Source organism: Prionailurus viverrinus, chromosome B1 (genome assembly GCF_022837055.1).
Source record: "Prionailurus viverrinus isolate Anna chromosome B1, UM_Priviv_1.0, whole genome shotgun sequence".
Lineage (NCBI taxonomy): Eukaryota > Metazoa > Chordata > Mammalia > Carnivora > Felidae > Prionailurus > Prionailurus viverrinus.
In genome coordinates, this window is record NC_062564.1 from 148,404,156 (window position 1) to 148,420,124 (window position 15,969).

At 37.4% G+C, this 15,969-nt stretch overlaps 1 protein-coding gene across 2 annotated transcripts in view; it reads right to left on the reverse strand.

Moving 5' to 3' along the window:
- SLC4A4 (solute carrier family 4 member 4) overlaps positions 1-15,969 on the reverse strand; it is a 302,161-nt gene that overhangs the window by 49,955 nt on the left and 236,237 nt on the right. For both annotated transcript variants that reach the window (XM_047857278.1, XM_047857277.1), the window contains exon 15: positions 2,202-2,393. In XM_047857278.1, the coding sequence (XP_047713234.1) occupies positions 2,202-2,393 (192 nt within the window). The remainder of the gene's footprint in view (positions 1-2,201; positions 2,394-15,969) is intronic.

A 15,969-nucleotide genomic window follows, 5' to 3' on the forward strand; every position in this document is an offset into this window, starting at 1 on the left:
ACTAGTTTATTTTGTAAATTACAACTAACAATTGCTTCACAAATTTTCTTGTTTTCCACATGCTATGTCTATATAATTTCAGGCTTTGGCAAGTGGAAGAGATAAAAAGGTGATAATTCCTGAAGTGTGAGCTGGGGGTGGGGGGGGGGGGAGAGAAAGAGGGGTCTAATGGATTAATAATTAAGAAGGAAAAACCTCAACAGAGAAGAAGCAATTGTCCTCAAAGACATTTACCCAAGGCATCTGGTCCACACAAAACTCATACCATTGAAAAGGTGGACTAAGTTAACTGGTGTTACAAGCTCAAATATCTTCAGGGACAGGCAGTTAATCTGAAATTGCAAAGCAGCCAAGTCTTAGAGTTATGAGGACAATAACTACCTGCAAAGTATAGGCTCCACCCAAGGCCTCATGTGTGTGCGTGTTCACAAACTATGGGCTAAACAAAGAATGGCTGTAGGCTGAATTATGCCTGTTTACCACTGTTTTGTGATGCCCATTTTAGACACATTAAATTGAATGCTTCTTTCTATGTTTCACTTTGTGGAGATTTTTCTTTTTTTTTTCTTATATATTTTTTTTTTTTTTTTTTTTTTACATTTTTGAGAGACAGAGTGAGACAGAGAGTGAGCAGAGGTGGGGAAGAGACAGAAGGAGACACAGAATCTGAAGCAGGCTCCAGGCTCTGAGCAAGCGTTCAGCAGAGAGCCCGATGCAGGGCTCGAACCCAGGAACCATGAGATCATGACCTGAGCTGAAGTCGGACACTTAACCGACTGAGCCACCCAGGCACCTTGACTTTGTGGAGATTTTTCATTCCTTAGGCCAGCTAGTTTGGGACATTTCATTATTGCTATGGTGTCAGTGTTGTGTCGCCTCAAATTTGTATGTTGAGATCCTAACCCCCCCCCCCCAAAAAGATGGTATTAGGAGGTGGCGCCTTTAGGGAGGTACTTAGGTCATAAGGGTGGAACCCTCATGAGTAAGATTAATGTTTTTATAAAAGAGGCCCCGAAGAGAGCCCTAGCCCTTCCTCCATGTTTGAACATAGTGAAAAGGTGCTGGCTATGAGCCAGGAGGAAGGCCTTTACCCAACCATGCTGGTACATAACCGTGGGCTTTCCAGCCTCCAAAAACGTGAGAAATAAATTGTTCTGGTTTATAAGTCACCCGTCTATAGTATTTTGTTATAGCAGCCCAAACAGACGAAAACAGTTATCAATCTTTCCCTTTATTTTCAACTTTATAAGAAAAATAAGTTTTTATAAGAAAAAGTCAGAAAGTTTCCTGGGTGAAAGTGAATATATGATGATTCATTTCCTAGGAATTGAAAGAAAGGAATTTCAGCAACTGCATCTCTTGTCTTCTAAAGTCTTTCCACTTCTTCTACACAAAACACAAGGGGAGAGATTTCATGAGATTCTAGCTGCTTAGAGCAGCTCATTGATAAAAATCAGGTATAATCAAGATTACCTAAGAAAAACTGACATCTTAAACACTGAGAACTGAACTGCAAAGCAAAGGATTATCTTAGTTTCACTCTGCAGGTAAAAAAACAAAACGCCAGTAACTAAATGTTAGTCTTATCTTGCAGTCCCTCCATGAACCACAGTTTTGATTTTATGTTCACCCAAGCATATTAAGGGGAGACAGGATGTCTGCACAACCCAGCTCAATTATCTGTTTTTCTGTACTACAGCATTCATCATTATGGGAAGGAAAATTTGGCTCAGATGATGCTCGTATCTTATACCAATACTGGTGTAACGACACAGTGTAAGTTTACTCCCACAGCCCATAATTCAACTACTAAATTACTACATGTACAGCTCATGAACAAGAAATTCTACATAAAAACTGTTACTAATATGAAGAGTTTTTGCTTATGTACTTTCAAAGTATGGATTTAACAGGTTTTTTTCTTACTCATGCATTTTTAGATACTAACGTACATCCCACTTTTCCCCCTCAGTACAATACGAATTATGATAGAATTTATGACAGAATTTATCCATGGAAGGCTTTTCAAAGCCAGACTATAATTAGGTTAAAAATACATTAATAGGCACATGGACAAAGACTGGAAATCAATTTTTAAATGCACAAAATTGCAAAAGTTGAATTACAGGTGACTTTTTCATTATTAAACATTGTATTATTGTGTAAATTCAATGGAAGTTATTTAAAGCTCAGGTACTTACCGTGGTTGGAAAATAACGACTCGTTTTGAATTTTTTCAGAGCCATAGAAGAGGTGTAGGTGCCCAAGAAGAGGATGAAAGACATGAGAGTGATGTCAGGAACAAAATCACAGTTGTTCCCCACGAGCTTTCCTCCGTATTTCAAACACTTCTTCGTCGACAAAAATGCCCAGTCAAAGGTAGCATTATGGTACTGAAGAAGAAAAACATGAACATTTTTCTAGATAACACCAATGCATCAAAAGCAGCATTTGATACTTGATGGGCTATGTAGGGATTAGGCTGAAAGTCTCTGTAGAACAGCTGGAGGGTAACCACTGGAGGGTGAAACTTGACGAAGTGTTAATGGAATAACTGGTACTGGGGGGCCAGGAGCATAGCAATTACTGAAAACACAATGAAAATGATGCCGTCTGTTACCTAGTTTGAGCTACAGCCCTACAATCATCCATTTGTTCAACAGAAACAAACCACAAAGTCCTTCTTTCCTGTCAACCTTCCTGAGAGTAAACTGAGACACATTAATATCCTAAGTCTCAAAATGTGAGACTCTCTAAAACACCTTTATCGTTTAAAAAGTACTTACTTTTGCAATACACAGCTTCTTTGGATTCAAGCGGCCCTATGGTTAATGCTCTCTAAAAGTCATATTAGCTTAACTATGCATCTACCCAGCACTTTCCCAAGGAGCTATTTCTTTTCTAAATAACTAGAGACTGGTGATTTAAGGAATTAGACTATAAAAAATACTGATGGTCCCTGCTTTTTCAACTGAATACCTTAATAAAATAGAACTTTTTATCTTGTGGGCTTCAGGTGAACAGCATGCACACCCAGTACTGGAACATACTAGAATGGGCTTTGGAGTCCTGTGTGGCATATCCCTATGGTACATGACCTCAAGCTCATGGGTCAATTTTCAAATTTTCTTCTATCTCATGAATTGCTGTCATGTTGTCAGTACTTCTTGAGAACAGCTAACTCCTGTTCCTATTTTCCGTTTCTAATATGCAGGAGAATCCTTTTGCTAGCACACTGGATTAGACCAAGGTACTCACCCCCCCCCCCCCAAGGTACAGTCTTAGCTACTTCTCTAGAGAACTACCTTCAGTCACATTAGAACTACCTCACCTAAAATGTTATGCCCTCTTGCAGCCAGTTACTGACCAACACTAATGTGGTGCTACAAAATTCCCCTAAATATGTTGAAAATCATACGTGATGCTGTTTGGGAAGTGATTAGGCCATGAGAATGATTAGGCCACGAGAATGACGTCTTCATGAATGAGATTCATGTTTTCATAAAACAGACCCCAGAGAGCTCCCTTGTCTCATCTGCCATATGAAGACACAATGAGAAGAAGGCTGTCTATGAACCAGGAAGTGGGTGGGTCCTCATCAGACACTGAATCTGCCAGCACTGTGATCCTGAACTTTCTCTTAGGTCCAGGGCTAATGAGTATGTCATGTGCTAACAGAAGGTTTATTTGAGAATACCTTGCAAATAAATAGGGAAAGATAAATTTCTCCTGTCCTTTGGAAGCAAGAGTTCTACCTCATACCAAACTCATCATCAACATTCTTTACTAGTCAATGAATTCTCTTGATGTAAGTAATCTAGTCATAAAAGTTCACACGTGCAAAAGAAGAATCTCGGACCAGAAATTGTTCATATTTTTATAGAGCTCAAAAGGTAAAGTGCTTACATAAGTCAATAAAAAAAATAAACTCTAGGTCTTTCCCTGAAATATTTTTTCTATATTAGCTTCAACTTATAAACAGCTGAACCACATAATTATTCTTTTATCAAACGCCAATTTTGAGAGGTGATTTAATCATGTCTCATCTTGTTTTTCAGATTTCTGCATATGGATGTTTTTAGAAGAACACCTTTAAAGTTTAGAGGTCATAATAGGTAACAGATTTCTTTGTTTTAAGATCAGCAAAAATTTACCATTGTAAATTTGCCTATGTAAATTTACCATAATATCATTTCAGCACTTTAATATGAGCAGAAAACCCTTTTTTATAGCCCAAAGAAGTAAGCTGCGTTAAGACAATCAATCCCAACAGACAGTTTTTATTGATTTTCTTACAGAGATTCAGGTTGAGGTGAAAAAATATACAGATATACATAAAATGATAGATATGTTTTCTCATGTACATCAACTCAAAATGCCAATATCACTATTTTTTTGGCCTCAAATGATTCCCTACATCATCATATAGAAAGTTTAGCCTCCCAACCATCTAAGGACTTTAGTATAAAGTTTAGGCAGCACGTCCAGATCTCTCAGTATATATATACACTTTTCCCACTTCCATAAAACTTTAAATCTAGCTAATAAATAATTCTTTTTAAACATCACTGGAGAGGAACCTATATTATCTGTGTTACTTCAGTGTTATTACTCTACATAAACTCATATCATTGAAGGTTAACTTCATAAAACTTCAGGCAAGATTCAGATCACAAACAAACTAGACATTAAGACGAAGCATTACTCATCTATTAGTGGTGTATATATGTAAATACGCAAAGTAGAATTTTAAATAATTATCTGATAATTTAATCATCACAGATACAATTTCTATTATTTTTTACTCCAATATATCTCATTTTGTTATCTATGAAAAATACACATTTCAGTAAAAATGATATGTTTTACTTCAGAAGTACACTCTGCTTTGCCTATGTAAAGGGAACATAAAAAAAGAAAACTACAGATTTTAGTTACTACTTTCTATAATCCAATAGTTTTCAAATTTTATTATCAGTGAAATATCTTTTCATGTGGAACCCCAATATTTAAAACTGTGATAAAACTGAGATATTCAGCCCTATGTATTTAGGAGGGATTGGGCTGCACTTTCTCACTACTCCTGGCCCACCTAAAGGCAGACCCTGAGTCCCCTCTCTTGGGAATTCTAGCTTAGTCTGAGCGGAATGTTACTTTAAAAACAATGCTGTCTCATTAAAAGTCACCTATCTATATCTATCATTTATAATTATAATTTATCTGAAATTGCCATGAGTAGTTTAATCCAGGACTGAACAAACTATATCCCATAGGCCAAACTCAGCCTGACTCCTGTTTTTATAAATAAAGTTTTACTTAAACATAGTAATGCTCATTTCTTTACATAATGTTCATTACTATATTTGTGCTACAACTGCAATGCTGAGTAATTTCAACAAAGACCAGATATCTGACCCATAAATCCTAAAAAGTATATTATCTGATCCTTTACAGAAAAAGTATCTGCCCTGGTTTAATTTCTTGCCTAAGACTCCTATATTACTTTCTACTATCCTTATAAATAAATCTTTCATGTTTCATCATATTAGTACATTACACATTTTTATTTGATTTGTATTTTTTTATATTTGTATTATTATTTCATGGGTAGTGTTATTGATGCTGGTTGATTCACTGTAAAATTTTTTTAAGACCCCACCCAAAAATTTCTAGAACCAATACATGAATTCAACAAAGTTGCAGGATATACAATCAATGTGCAGAAATCAGTTGCATTTATATACACTAATAATGAAGGAGCAGAAAAAGAAATCAAGGAATGGATCCCATTTGCAATTGCACCAAAAACAATAAGATACCTAAGAATAAACACAACTAAACAGGTAAAATATCTATACTCTGAAAACTATAGAACACTTATGAAAGAAATTGTAGAGGACACAAAGAAATGGAAAAGCATTCCATGCTCATGGATTGGAAGAACAAACATTGTTAAACTGTCTATACTATCCAAAGCAATCTGCACATTTAATGCAATCCCTATCAAAATACCACCAACATTGTTTACAGAGTTATAACAAACAATCCTAAAATTTGTATGGAACCAACAAAAGATGCCAAATAGCCAAAGCAATACTGAAAAAGAAATGCAAAACTGGAGACATCCCGATTCCAGACTTCAAGCTAATTACAAAGCTGCAATCATCAAGACAGTATGACTCTGGCACAAAAACAGACAAATAGATCAATGGAACAGAACAGAAAACCTAGAAATGGACCCCCAACTATATGGTCAACTAATCTTCAACAAAGCAGGAAAGAATATCCAATGGAAAAAGGCAGTCTCTTCAACAAATGGTGCTAGGGAAACTGGATGGTGACATGCAGAAGGATGAAACTGGACCACTTTCTTAGACCATCCACAAAAATAAATTCAAAATGGATAAAAGACCTAAATGTGAGATAGGAAACCAACAAAATCCCAGAGGAGAACAAAGGCAGCAACTTCTTTCACCTTGGCCAGAACAACTTCTTACTAGATATGTCACCAAAGGCAAGGGAAACAAAAGCAAACACAAAGTATGGGATTTCATCAAGATAAAAAGCTTCTGTATAGTGAAGGAAACAACAAAACTAAAAGGCAGCCTACATAATGGGAGATGATTATTTGCAAATCACATATCTGATAAAGGATTAGTATCCAAAACTATAAAGAACTCATCAAACTCAACACCCCAAAACCAAACAACCCAGTTAAGAAATGAGCAGAAGACATGAATAGTCAGTCAGAGAAAGACAGATATCACATAATTTCACTCATATGTGGAATTTAAGAAACTTAACGGATGATCATAGAGGAAGGGAAGAAAAAATAAGATAAAAACAGAGAGGGAGGCAAACCATAAGAGACTCTTAGATACAGAAGACAAACTGAGGGTTGATGGGGGCAGGGGGGTGTTGAAAATGGGTGATGGACATTAAGGAGGGCAGTTATTTGGATGAGTGCTGGGTGTTATATGTAGGCGATGAACCACTGGATTCACTCCTGAAGCCAAGAGTACACTGTATGTTAACTAACTTGAGAGTTAAAAAAATAAAATAAAATAAAATAAGAAGACCTGAATAGACACTTTTCCAAAGACATCCAGATGGCTAACAGACACATGAAAAGATGCTCAACATCACTCATCATCAGGGAAATACAAATCAAAACTATGATGAGTTACCACCACACACCTGTCAGAATGGTTAAAATTAACAACACAAGAAACAACAGGTGTTGGCAAGGATGCAGAGAAAGGGGAACTCTCTTGCACTGTTGGTGGGATTGCAAACTGGTGAAGCCACTCTGGAGAACTAAAAATAGAACTATCCTATGATCCAGGAATTGCACTATTAGATATTTACCCAAAGGATACAAAAATACAGATTTGAAGGGGTACATGCACCCCAGTGTTTATAGCAACATTACCCAAAACAGTCAAAATATGGAGACAGCCCATTCATCGACTGATAAATGGATGAGTAAGATATGGAACATATATACGATAGAATATTACTCAGCCATCAAAAAGAATAAAATCTTGCCATTTACAATAACACGGATGGAGCTAGAGTGTATTACGCTAACCAATAAGTCAGTTAGAGAAAGTTATGCTATGTTATAGTTATGCTAACAAATAAGTCAGTTAGAGAAAGACAAATACCATATGATTTCACTCACATATGGAATTTAAGAAACAAAACAGATGAACATATGGGAAGAAGGGGAGAGAAGAGAGGGAAACAAACCACAAGAGACTCTTAATGATAGAATACAAACTATGGGTTCATGGAGGGAGGTGAGTGGGAGATGGGCTAGATGGGTGATGGTTACTAAGGAGGGTACTTGCTTTGAAGAGCATTGGGTGTTGTATATTAGTGATTCATCACTGAGTTCTACTCCTGAAGCCAATATTGCACTGTATGTTAGCTAAAATTTAAATTTAAAAAAATGGCAAAAACCTCCAGCTTTGGTTTTGATCATTTGTAATTTTCAAACTGTGGTAAGTCATAGAAAAAGCAAAAACAGGTAAATGATTCTTCTCCAGGTTCATGCAACTCCCGAAGAATTAATTTGAAGGAAATACTGAACATACATCAAAGCAAGAGACTGAGAAAATACCCTCATTGGCTTCAATCTCAGCTCTACCACGATTTAATTGGAAAACAGAAAAAAAAAGTAACTTCACTTTCCTGTGCAACTGCCGATAGGATAGCTGAAAAAGAGTACCATAAAGGTCACGGTGATCATAGCTTCAGAAAATGCTCTAACATAAATAGTACTCTTCACATGCAAACCACTCTGATTACTGCTTAGAAAGTAATGGTAAAAAACATACAACCAAATAACACTGGCTCCTAAAAGAGGGCAAATACTGTGTTGAACACATCCAGCACAGATGTTAAGTGACCCGAAGAAGAAAGAAATCCTTGAGTCCCCTGAAATATCATGTAAAACATTGTTTGCATGTATATTTATCTGGGAAAAGCAACCACAGATTTCATTAGAACCTCAGAGGAAGCAGTGAAGCAAAGACGCTTCAGACGTTACTGCTCTGGTGCTTTTATAAGTGAGGTTATTCCATCATCATAGTACGCCATGCTCTATGTATGTCAGCTGCACTCCAATTTTCATCTATTCTAAGAGCAAATTCATGACTGCAAGGCTAACGATGATTTGTTAACTCATCAGCAAATGTTCCCCAATTCAGAGAGATTCGTTGTTTTGTAACTACTTCTTAGTAAACTATATCCCTGTTTGAATCCTCATGGGCGTTTTAAATTTAACACATTGGAAGCCAACACATTGGGTGGCTCAGTCGGTTAGGCATCTGACTTCGGCTCAGGATCTCATGGTTCATGGGTTTGAGCCGGTGTCAGGCTCTGTGCTGATAGCTCAAAGTCTGGAGCCCACTTAGGATTCTGTCTCTCTCTCTCTCTTTCTCTCTCTCTGCTCCTCCCCTGCTTGCATTCTGTCTCTGTCTCTCAAATATGAATAAATGTTAAAAAATAATAATAATAAAATGAAATGAAATGAAATAAAATAAAATAAATTTAACATGTTCAAAACTAACTCCTCATCCTTCCTTAAATCTTGCTTCCCCTAGGATCTTGCCTATCTCTGTTAATAGCAAATTCATCCTTCTAGATTCTAAAAACAGAGAACCCTGAAGTCATTGTTAATTCCTCTCTTTCTCACAGGTCACATTACGGCAAAATGATCTCAAAATATGTCCAAAATTAGGGGGGGGGGGTCTGGCTGGCTCAGTCAGTAGAGCATGTGACTCTTCATCTCAGGGTTGTAGGTTCAAGCCCCATGTTGGGGTAGACATTACTTAAAAATAAATATTGAATACTGGAGGGAGTGTTCAAAGGAGAGAACTCAGTTGAGAAATAAGGGAGAACAGAAAAATTGAAATGACAATTTCAGAATACTTTTGAAAAAAAAACAGTAACAAAAGGATAGGCTAGAGCATGTGAGCACTATAAAATCAAGGCACGTTCTTCAGGGCTGATGAGGACTTCTGAGGTGTTTGTGGTAGATGAGGAAGAACCAGGCTATGGGGGTAGAAGGAAGAAGGGCATGCTGGAAAAAAAATCAAGAATGGAGAAAGGAAGGTGAAAGATTAAGTAAGAGAGAGACTGATTAGGGTTTCAGCAACTCTTTGTACCAGGATGGGTAAAGGCTAGATATAACAGCAGTATAGAGCCCGAACACCAAATGGACTGTGTATCACTAAAAACTAAGAAAGAACAGACCAAGACAGAGGCAGGGTTCAATTTACAATACACCAGGCTTCCAAAGAAATTTTAGCTAACCTAAATCATTCATCAGGATCCAACTATCTGACATATTCAAGGAAGATATCTACTAACTTATCTACCCTTTTTATCTGGGGAACAAAATTAAAGTAAAATAAACTTTCAATTTAAAGTTGCCAGATAAACTATAGGATGCCCAATTATACAGATAAACAATGAAAAATATTTTTAGTGTAAGTATGACCCATGCAATATGTGGGACATATTTATACTAAAAAAATTGTTTGGTATTTACCTGAAATTCAAATGTAACTGGGACCCTCTGTCTTTTGTTTTGTTTGCTAACTCTGGTGATGCTGTTTCAATTAGCTACAGGCTGTTTTGAACAATAGCAGCATGTGGAAAATAGAAAAATGTGGCCAAAAGAAAACAAAATGCATTGGGTCCTGGTTACATAAAGGAACTAAGATAGTGTTAAGAGAGCAGCAATAAAGAAAAATAAAACAGGGGCGCCTGGGTGGCGCAGTCGGTTAAGCGTCCGACTTCAGCCAGGTCACGATCTCGCGGTCCGTGAGTTCGAGCCCCGCGTTGGGCTCTGGGCTAATGGCTCAGAGCCTGGAGCCTGTTTCCAATTCTGTGTCTCCCTCTCTCTCTGCCCCTCACCTGTTCATGCTCTGTCTCTCTCTCTCCCAAAAATAAATAAACGTTGAAAAAAAATTTTTTTAATAAAAAAATAAAAAATAAATAAAACAAAAACAATTTTTAAAAGGTTCCTGGGAGAAACAATATGTTTGCTAAAATATTAATTATGCAAGGCAGTACAAGAAAGTGTCTAAATGAACAGTATAGAGATTAGTAAGTAGATCAGAAAAAGAGCTAATCAGTTTCATTGATCACAGAGAAAACAAAATTCAAACTAAGTCCTGAAAGAAAGACTGGTCCTTGTAGAACTCTCATATTCCAAAGGGTAAAGAGAACAGTAAGAGTGGCAGAAGGACAAAACTAAAAAAGAATGGCAAAGAAAGTAACAAAAGCCAAGGGAATGAAAGCGACAAGCTTTATATGTGTATTTCTCTCTGCATTGGCAGAAACAAAGTGGTAAAGCATGAGACAAGGAGATACCATGAGTAAAGATGCTGATTTGGGGACATACAATGCTTCATTCACTTATCTAGCAAGTTCTTTATTCAAAATTTATTGAATGCCTACCATGTGGAGAAACCAACAGTGAGTAGACCAGGTGAGCCAAAGAAGGCTGATTGTGTAAATAGGTAGAAATAAATATATATACATATAAGAGAAATGGGACCGGGGCGCCTGGGTGGCGCAGTCGGTTAAGCGTCCGACTTCAGCCAGGTCACGATCTCGCAGTCCATGAGTTCGAGCCCCGCGTCGGGCTCTGGGCTGATGGCTCAGAGCCTGGAGCCTGTTTCCGATTCTGTGTCTCCCTCTCTCTGTGCCCCTCGCCCGTTCACGCTCTGTCTCTCTCTGTCCCAAAAATAAATAAACGTTGAAAAAAAAATAAAAAAATAAAAAAAAAAGAGAGAGAAATGGGACCAAGTAACCAAGTTGCTGACGATCTTAACTGAGGTCAATCTTGTGAAAAGGGATATCAATCTATTTTTCTGAATTTCATTTTCCAGAGAATTACCCTGTTTACACTGAACGGATTTGTTTGTAAATCTTAAATGTATAAGGTATACCAAAGGATGAATTTTAAAATTTAAAATGTTATAGGATCCTCCCCAAAGACAAAATGGGGAGATATATATGTGAGAGAGGATGAGCAAAATGTTGACAATCATTGAAGCTAGGTGATGTGCATATGGAAGTTCATTGTACAATATTCTCTGTAGTTCACTGCATGTTTTAAATTTTCTATATTTTTAAAAGTAGGAACAGGGGCACCTGGGTAGCTCAGTTGGTTAAGCATCCAACTTCAGCTCAGATCATGATCTCACAGTTCACAGGTTCAAGCCCTGTGTCAGGCTCCGCACTGACAGCTCAGAGCCTGGAGCCTGCTTCAGATTGTGTGTCTCCCTTTCTCTCTGCCCCTCTCCTGCTTGTGCAGGCTCTCTTTCTCTCTCTCTCTGTCTCTCCAACCAAAATAAACAAACAAACAAACAAACAAACAAACATTTTTTAAAAATAAATAGAAGTAGGAACATGTGATATTCAAGGGGACTTAAGGACAGAATGGTTTTTGCACTTGACTTTCTCAGTGAGAGAAAATCACAAAGATGCTACGCATAAGAAGATTAATATGACATTCTATTTCCCATGAAAATGAATGTTAACTCCTAAAATCACCCTGAAGGTACATCAAATGAAAGCACTTTTGCTTCCATGTCTGACTGCCAAGCAGAATTTATGAGACAATAATAGTTCTCAGTTTCTTGATTAACAGCATCTCCATTAGACATGATATGCTTCACTGGGTTACACAATAAGCAAAAAAATAAAATAAAATAATAAAATAAATAAAATGGAAGATTTTTGTATTGCTCTCTTTAGTATCAACTAGTAAAGTATGCATGCACCTTTTGAAATAAATATAAATGAAGGTAATGTTACAGAAAGAAGTCTCAAGGTAAAGTAGTTAATGTACACATTTAGGGGTTTTTCCCTGCAGTGGGTAGGCAAATTTATAGTAATTTTCAACTTACTTTATGAACTACAGGATACATTTGAGCTGCGTTGTCTAGAGTTGTATGTGCTATTGTGAAATATCAAAACTAATTGGTTTTCTACTTGTGATTAATATATAGAAGGTAGACTGAAACTGGACCACTTTCTTATACCGTATACAAAAATAAATTCAAAATGGATTGAAGACCTAAATGTGAGACTGGAAACCATCAAAATCTTAGAGGAGAACACAGGCAATAAGTAACCCCTTTGACATCAACCATAGAAACTTCTTTCTAGATAGGTCTCCTGAGGCAAGGGAAACAAAAGCAAAACAACACTATTGGGACTTTATCAAAATAAAAGGCTTCTGCACAGCAAAGGGAACAATCAGCAAAAGTAAAAAGCAGCCTATGAAATGGGAGAAGATATTTGCAAACGATATATCTGATAAAGGGTATCCAAAATCTATAAAGACATTATCAAAATTAATACCCAAAAAACAAATAATCCAGTTAAAAAATGGGCAGAAGACATTATAGACACTTTGCCAAAGAAGATATACAGATGGCCAATAGACCCATGAAAAGATACCCAACATCACTCATCATCAGGGAAATGCAAATCAAAACCAATGAGATATCACCTCATACCTGTCAGAATGACTAAAATGAACAGATGAAACCATAAATGTTGGTGAGGGTGTGGAGAAAGGGGAACCTCTTGAACTGTTGGTGGCAATGCAAACTGGTGCAGCCACTCTGGAAAATAGTATGGAGGTTCCTCAGAAAGTTAAAAATAAAACTACTCTACGATTCAGCAACTGCACTGTTAGGAATTTACCCAAAGAATACAAAAATACTAATTCAAAGAGATACATGCACCCTGATATTTATAGAAGCATTATCGACAATAACCAAATTATGGAAACAACCGAAGTGTCCATCGACTGATGAATGGATAAAGAAGTGGTGTATGTATATACAATGGAGTATTACTCAGACATAAAAAAGAACGAAATCTTGCTATTTGGGACAATGGAGGGAGATAGAGCATTATGTCAAGCAAAATAAGTCAGTCAGAGAAAGAGAAATACCATATGATTTCACTCAATATGTGGAATTTAAGAAACAAAACAAACAAGCAAAAGAGGAAAAAAGAGGGAGAGGTAAACCAAGAAACAGACTCTTAGCTATAGAGAACAAGCTGATGGCCACCAGAGGGGAGGTGGGTGGGGGGACGGGTTAAATAGGTGATGGGGATTAAGGAATGCACCTGTCATGATAAGCACAGGGTGATGCATGGAAGTGCTGAATCACTATATTGTACACCTGAAACTAATATTACACTGCATGTTAACTCACTAAAATTTAAATAAAAACTTAAAAAAAAAAAAGAGTCACTTCCAACCTATCCAACCAAGCTGGATAAGATAAAAAAAAAAAATCATAGTTTTTAAAAACCTGTCAGAGAGATGAGGATATATACAAACTTGAATAAATTCTAAGAAGTTACAAGATCTTCCTGGAAGAGAGAAAAAAAATCCATGGCTGCATATGCCTGCCAGAGTGGCCTGTGGAAGATAAATCTACCGTAGATGGAGGTATGGAGAAATAAGCCAAATCTTTAGTGAGTTTTAAATGGCTACATGTAGACTGGGGTGACAGACCAGAATTCCCAGGAGCCCTTGGTGTTAGACTGAGCCTGCATCCATCCACCAAACTTTCTCATTGTCTTTGCCAAGGTGCACAGGTTGTACAAAAAGGTAGGACGTTAGGAGAGCTGAGAGAAATCCCTTAGACAGAGTTCCTACCAAATGCAAGAAATCCACTTCCTAAGATGGGAAGCAGGACAGAAGAGTGGAGAAAAAGCCTTCTGAGGCATTCAGGTACTCCTGAAAGGGCTAAGGTTTCTTCCCTCTGAAGGCTGGGGCAGAGCAGTTGGGCAAAGAGAGGTCTCCCATGGCTCAGAAGCTTAGGCATAAAAAAGACACAGAGCAGTCCCCATGGGACTTTCTGGGATAATGGCAACATTCTACATGCATCTTGTTTTGGGTGATGATTACATGAGTATATAAAGTATCAAAATTCATTGCACTGAACATGTGAGAACTTTATGTTTTAAAGTATACCTCAATTTGATAATCATTTTTAAAAAAGAATCTAATGTGAAAAACAAAAAGTAATCTATTCAGTCACCTCCCTGGAAAAGCCCTGATGTTCGACTATGGAATCTGGTCTCTCCCTCTGAGAGCGGATAAGTGGAAGCCAGCCGACTCTAAGGCTCATTGTGTTGATACAGTTGGAGAGGCTGTGGCTGGTCTCAGAGTTTTATAGGAACTTTTAACAGAATTTTGTCTGCAGGCTGAGGGGATATGCCCACCAATAAATCTACAGGAACACTGGTGAAGGTGAGAAGAATTAAAGACACAAGGATTCCAACAATGAATAGAAGTGATGGAAAACCTGCCTTTTCATCTTGAGGGATGGTTATTCTAGAGCTTCAATCTGTCTAAACGCTCTAGTGTCCCATTTTTCCTGCTCTTTCCCCCTGAAAACACTCCCCTACTACTATGAAGAAAAAAAAGCTGTCTTCATGCTAATGAAGCGGAAGAGAAAATGCCTTCCCTCCTCTGACAGAGTATACTCTGAGCCTTGTGACAGGGAGCCTTGCTGGTGCCCCAGGGTGGCATGTCACTTTTACAGCACTTGCTTTCATAATATAATTATGGCTGGATAAAAGAAGGAAATTAAATCCTTGACGACTGGATGTCCCAGGAAAGATTGAGCAGAGTTAGCATGGCCAAACACAGAGAGGGCCCAGTCCCCTGTCAGAGCAGTGGCATCCAACTTCTTTTCTCCACCAACCTGAGTTACGGCAGCAACATGGCCTAGTGGAATGATTGTAATACCTAAATAGAATAATAACAATATCTAACTTGAATGGAGAGATGAGTATGTAGCAGCCACTAAGCTAAGTCCTGCCTATTTACTCCCTTGGCTTTTATAGCATCTTTGAGATAAAGTACTATGATCAACACCATTTTACAAATGGGAAAATGAGAAGTTACCACAACCTATTCAATAGTGGAGCCCTGAATTTGAAAAGGGGCAGTATGACAGGAGAACTCACCACCTGTAAGTCCTTCTACATGAGACACTATTCTGATTCCTCAAGTAATGGGAATAGGCAGATTCTGGAATTTGAAAGCCCAGAGTTCAAATCCTGATTTTACGTATACTGACGATAGGCACAGTTAACCTTTCTAAGGTTCTGTTTCATCCATAAAATACAGGTAACATAAGTGACTTAAAAGTTATTGTGAGGATTCTAGACAGGTCATATGAAGAGCCTGGCCCCTAGTAGGTGCTCAACAAGTGGTAGTTATTGCTGGTGATAATAAATCATATTACCTCTTTAATATTCGTTTCTGATCTCATATAAATACAAATTGCGTGTATGTGTTTATGTGTGCGTGTATCTATGCAAAGTATACCTAAAAGCACTGATATGGATAGAAAAGGAAAAATGAAGGACAGAATAAAAGTTGTCCTTCATGATTATATACATACACAC